The 6,070-nt window shown below is 41.0% G+C and overlaps 1 protein-coding gene across 2 annotated transcripts in view; it reads right to left on the reverse strand.

Annotated features, from left to right (window-relative positions):
- sonb (SON DNA and RNA binding protein b) overlaps positions 1–5,240 on the reverse strand; it is a 31,469-nt gene extending 26,229 nt beyond the window's left edge. The window contains exons 1-3 of one of the 2 annotated variants that reach the window (XM_079495768.1): positions 5,086–5,239; positions 2,292–2,344; positions 1,561–1,774 (exon numbers count right to left, since the gene is read on the reverse strand). In XM_079495768.1, the coding sequence (XP_079351894.1) occupies positions 1,561–1,774; positions 2,292–2,344; positions 5,086–5,168 (350 nt within the window). In that variant the 5' untranslated portion in view covers positions 5,169–5,239. Of the gene's footprint in view, positions 1–1,560; positions 1,775–2,291; positions 2,345–5,085 lie in introns of both variants that reach the window. The other variant, XM_079495769.1, reaches the window with a different exon arrangement.
- Between the last annotated feature and the right edge of the window lie 830 nt (positions 5,241–6,070).

Below are 6,070 nucleotides of genomic sequence, written 5' to 3' on the forward strand. Positions count from 1 at the left end.
TACTCAAACTGGTTACTTCCTGTTGAGTCATGTTCTCAAACCACCACATCACTGCCACTGGTTAAAAAATGTTCCAGTAGCACCATGGTTTTGCATGTGCGGTTGTCAACAGGATGTAAGCCAGCAATAAGCTGGTTCACTTCAAACTTCCTCAAACTCAACAGTGATAAAACCGAGGTAGTCCTTATTGGTTCTAAATCCACTCTCACCAAGCAACCCAGTTTCACCCTCACCATAGACAACTCCTCGGTTTTCCCCCTCCCCTCAGGTTAAGAGTCTGGGTGTCGTCCTCAACAGCACTCTTTCATTCCACACCCACATCAACACCACCATCCGGTCTGCCTACTTCCACCTAAGAAATATCAACCGCCTCCGCCCCTCACTCACTCCAAACAGTGCCGCAACAGTGCCGCAATTCCCTTCTTTTTGGTCTCCCCCACAAACTCCTCCATAAGACAGAACCCCTGTCATCAGTCACGTCACCCCTGTTCTACACCAACTCCACTGGCTCCTCATCAAATACCGTATCGACTACAATATCCTCCTCCATACATTCAAGGCCATCCATAACCTTGACCCCCATACTTGTCCGATCTTATTCACGTCAATATTACCACCCGGTCTCTTAGGTCGGCCTCCTCCATCACTCTGAAAGTCCTCCCAGCCCGTCTGTCTACCATGGGGTCAAGAGCCTTCAGCCGCTCTGCCCCTGCACCTCTGGAACTCCCTCCCCCCTGATATCAGAAACATGGACTCAATCACCACATGGTGGGCCCTATTGTAAACAAGTGTAATGCTTGATGATGTCGTCCACTCAATGTTAACAGTTTTTGTATTGAGTGAGGATCAATCAATCAATCAACATTTCAAACCCACCTGTTTAGGCAGGCTTATGGCTGACTTCTGTGTTTTGTGCTGCAAGCTGTACTGTACATTTTTCCTAGTGGTTTTAACTGTGTTTTGTAACTGTTTTTATCTTGTTGTACCTTGAGTGCCCTGAAATGCGCCTTATAAATATAACATATTATTATTATTATTATTAAAGCACAGTTGGATATTTCACGTCGCGCAGCCTACATTGTTTTTGTGAAAATTTGACATTTTATTTTTTTAGAATAATGAGGGATACAAAATATGTGTGATCTTGCTGTATGTTAAAATTCTAAAAATAAAAAAGTCCTTCTCTAGCTGTAGCTCTGAGCAGGGAGGAGGTGTTTATCGGCCACTCGCCATAGACGGAAGCCCATTTGGGACAAAACTCTGTGGACACATTTCCGACATTATGAAAGACAGATGTAAACAAAAACAAAAATAATTGTCGACCGATCAAAATAAGCAGTTTAGAGATAAACCCGCCGTGCACGGTTGGAGCTGAGGTGCATGGAGTTATTTGTGTTGTTTTTTCTGCCTCTACCACTGGTTATTAATGGTTATAACTTATAACATCATCAGAATTCGGTAAAATAAACGGCTACTCCGGAATTCTCCTTTAAGAATGAATTCCAGGTTTTCTTCCGTGGTGGAAAGCCTGTCGACACAAGGTTATGTCATACGTCTCACCTGGACGGACGCTTGGCCCCTCCTCCGTCCGACTCCGCCCCAGACTCTGTGCTGCTCTCCTCCTCGTCCTCGTCCCCGGTCCCCTTCTTCCTCTTTTTCTTCTTCTTCCTCTTCTTGCTTTTGTGTTTCTTGTGCTTCTTGTGTTTCTGCTGTGTTTCCTCACCGGCTGCCTCTCCTTCCCGGGCGCGTGGCTCAGAGCTGCCTCTCGGCAGGGCTGTCACGATCACAAATTTAAGTTGGCGATTAACGTCACACAAACAGTTGCGATAAACGATTTAATTGCGTTTTTGGCATTAAACATTGGAACTTTGAATCAAAAAGAAATTTCAGATTGCCTTTAACCTCTTAAACCCCAGGGGGGTCCAGGAGAGAAAATCAAAAATATCGGAGTTGGAACCTAAGACCTTGACCAGCCCCATTTACCCGCTGAGAGCTGTTCATGAGGTGGGCAGCCGCTGCCCCCGCCGCCGGGGGATTGGGGCTTAAGGCTTCGTAATAAAGAATTGCACAGGGTAGATATGACAAGTAACTTAAATATATGAAGAAATTACTGACATTAAATTGTATATATATTTACCAAAAAAAAGTAATAGCGGAGATAGCTGATCTACAATATCTGTGTAGATCTGCTATTTCTGCTTTTTTTTATATTTTGACAATTATGCTAAATTAATTGGGATTATCTCAAATAATTGCATTAGAAGATGATGTAATAATTGTGACAGGCCTACCTCCCCGTGCTACCTCCCCATCATCTCCTCTGGGTTTGGGTTCTTCAGCGGGCCTGAAGGGGTTGAGAGAAAACCCAAGAATTAGTTCAATATTAATGCACAAATTTACATCTTTGTTTTGTATCGTAATATAGAACATAGAACAGAACGTTTTTTTATTTTTAAATTAACCACTGGAACCCTAGCATCCCTATTCTGAAGGCAACATTAGCCAAAAATAGCAGATCTACAAGCTCGTAGATTGGCTATTTTCGGCAAAGAGGTTTGGAGTAGATGGACAAAAGAGAAGACCATGTACAGCATTAACGTCAAGTATTGAGGGTTAAGTGGTAAATTAACGTGAATCCAACATATTCATAATCATAGAAACGATGTGTAAACAAACAAACACTGACAGTGCTGTCAAACAAGTCTATGAAAAAAGGTCTAATTTGTAACGCAATGTTATACAATTTGTAGTGGGGGTCCCTCTCTGCTTCATATCTCTTTCTCAGCTATGGGGTCCTTGGTCTGACAAACGTTGAAGACCATTGCCCTGTTATAGAAGCTGGGACTGTCAACAATAATAACCAGTGGTTGGTTTGTGAGAGAGAGAGAGAGAGAGAGGAGAGAGAGAGAGAGAGAGAGAGAGAGAGAGAGAGACTTTGTCAATAGACACGGTATGCCCAGACCATTTCAAATTCCTTTTCTGTGGTTCATCAACCTTTATATAAGGAGACATGGTGAGCTGACATATTGTCTTTTTCAATCTCTGGTTCCTGGATTTTTAACACGTTATTTTTTACTATTCATGTTCATTATTAATAATTGTATCATGTCGAGACCAGTAGGTCACCTCCAGAACCACACATGCAATACATAGACAGATAAACAAAGTAAAACCCTGTGTTCATTTAAAAACTGCAATCCGGAAAATATTTAACCAATATGGTGTAAGGTAGCCCCATATGTGCCCTCTCCCTACGCTCATTAGGAGAGGGCACATATCTGGGGCTAATGCAAAGGCTGCTTCTGAACTGCCCACAGCCCTCCTATGAGACACAGACTGAGTAGAAAACATTTGTGCCATTAGCCGCAATTTGCAACTCTATATTTTTTTACAATGGGATGAATATAGAGTTGCAATACCCTCCATTGACTGCCCACTCATCATATTGCGTTTGCGATCTGCTGGTCTTAAACAACGTTAAACTCACCAACATTGCAGCTGTAGTCCAAGCTTGAATTATGCTCTTTCAATCTGCCGAGCTTGTTTTTCATAAAAATCCCCCGTAGACATGTTATGAGCTACTTTCTGTCCAAAATATTCCACAAGTGATATTCCTGCCGTAATATTCAACCTGCCGTAAAACAAGACGTGTGGGAGAGCGCTTGTTTAATAGAATCTTACCTGCGCAGGTAAGACACCCAAAGAAGAGGCCGACGCAGCGCGACGCCCCGTCACGCACGGCCTTCTATTAAACAAGCGCTCTCCCACACGTCTTGTTTTACGGCAGGTTGAATATTACGGCAGGAATATCACTTGAAAAACAAGCTCGGCAGATTGAAAGAGCATAATTCAAGCTTGGACTACAGCTGCAATGTTGGTGAGTTTAACATTGTTTAAGACCAGCAGATCGCAAACGCAATATGATGAGTGGGGAGTCAATGGAGGGTATTGCAACTCTATATTCATACCATTGAAAAAAATATAGAGTTGCAAATTGCAGCTATTGTGCCATTTTATCATGATTATTAGTGAGGACCTATTATATGAAGATAGGTTGGAAAGTGGTCTTTTAAGAGTGTCTGCTAAATGTCTAAATTGTAATCTGTAAAGCAGTTAAAGTATTAAAGATGACTACATACTATATGCACTATGCAAGTGCTGTACTGCCTGGAGATCACCAGGACAAGGAGGATTGCCTCTTATATTAGCGGTAGATTAGAGTTTGGTCTACTGTGCAGGAGACCAGGTTGATTCACTGATTAATTGATTTAATACGTTATTAACAGTTTGCAAAAGAAAAAGCACAGGGGGGTACAGTTCAATACGAGGCCTGAATAAAACTTGTAAAAGTCTAAAGTCTAGAAACGCATTGCCCTCTGTCGTCTCGCTGTACTTTCGCCATTTGTTTTGATAAGACAGGGATGTTTTAACTTTTTAGTCCACCAAAACAAACAGTGAAAACACCAAACTACAGCAAGAGGGCGTGTGTTTCCCTAGGTAAACACTTAAACAGCACTACATCACTCACTTCTGGGAAATTGGTGATTTTTGTTTTGTTTTGTTGTGTAAACACAGAGCAAAGGCACCCACTACTATGCCTTTAAGTTTAAATAGACGTAAGTAAAATGCAACCAAATGGACACTTGCGTGGACATTTGGTTCCATTTGTACAATCTCTGGGGTTAAGCAACACTCAGTAGTTTAGAGTGCAGCCTTTTGTTAAAAAAGAACATGCAGTTCACTTCAGTAGCTATGCTATGGTGGCCATTATTGTTCATGATTCACTGTATTTGGTTATGATACCTAAAACATACACATACTGATAGTTCCTACGATGTTTTCAAAACAACACCGATACATATTTGAGTATTATTAGAATATTATTAGTGGTGTACTTTGGGACACGCACAGAGCAACCCTACGTTGATCATTGTTAGCATTGTTAGCATGTCGGCTAACGTTGCGTAAAGATGTCTCGACGCATTCCACGCACTGAAATGACTAAATACTAATTAAAGGCTTTGGAAAAAATAAACCTTATGAACTGGCATACATATAGAAGTGTTTCATATTGCGTCAACGCACCCATTATCGCCATGCTGGTCCTCAATTTCTCTTATTTTATTCAAAATAAAATCCTGGAAGATGTGTTCTATGTTGGCCGCCATGTTTGTGTCATTGTGTGTAACTAGGATACAGACCCGTGTTGCTCCACATACCTGCTTGCTAAGGGTTCCTAGTAGTTAACAGTAGGTTTCTACTTCCTTCCCTGGATATGGGTTTACCCATGGGCTTACCACATAGTTATAAGGTTTACCAGTGGTGTAAAAAGTACTCAAATGTTTTATCAATAGTGCAATGTAGAAATACTCTGGTTACTTACTGGTAATTTACTTGAGTATAAGTAGGCTACAAAAGTATTGTTATCAAATCCAAACTGTACTTAAAGTAGGCCTACCAAAAGTGGAAAGTACTCATTGTGCAGAATGTCCCGTTTGCACAATGTGAGCTTGTAGATCGGCTATTTTCAAATGGGTATAGCTATATTTTTGATAGCTTATTGATGTACATGCAGATGTAGCAGAGCAGAGTGGCTCTCAGCCTGATGGCTTCAAATATCTCCCCCGGTCCACAGAGATATAATAATATCCCTTTGGTCTAGTGGTTAAGATATTGGACTTTCATTTGGGAGACTTGAGTTTGGGTTGAGTGTAGCAGTGTGGCTCTCAGCCTGATGGCCTTAAAAATCTAATATCTCTTAACCACTATCCCTTTGGTCTAGTGGTTAAGATGTTGGACTTTCACATGGGGGACCTGAGTTCAAATCCTGGGTCTTACAGACACTCAAAATAGACCAGAAGCATCTTTACATAATTTAATTACAATTAAATGGATGGATTTAAAAGGCTTTTATAGTTGTACTCAAACACACAGAAGAACATAATCCCTAAATATGTACAATGTATACAAGTACTGTTACAGGTAATTTATGGTAGGGATTATTTACTCCCATCAATAAAAATGTCACAAAGTACTTACAAAATAAATCCAGTATCCAATATAGAAATTT

Source organism: Electrona antarctica, assembly GCF_951216825.1.
Source record: "Electrona antarctica genome assembly, chromosome: 24".
NCBI classification, from domain to species: Eukaryota; Metazoa; Chordata; class Actinopteri; order Myctophiformes; family Myctophidae; genus Electrona; species Electrona antarctica.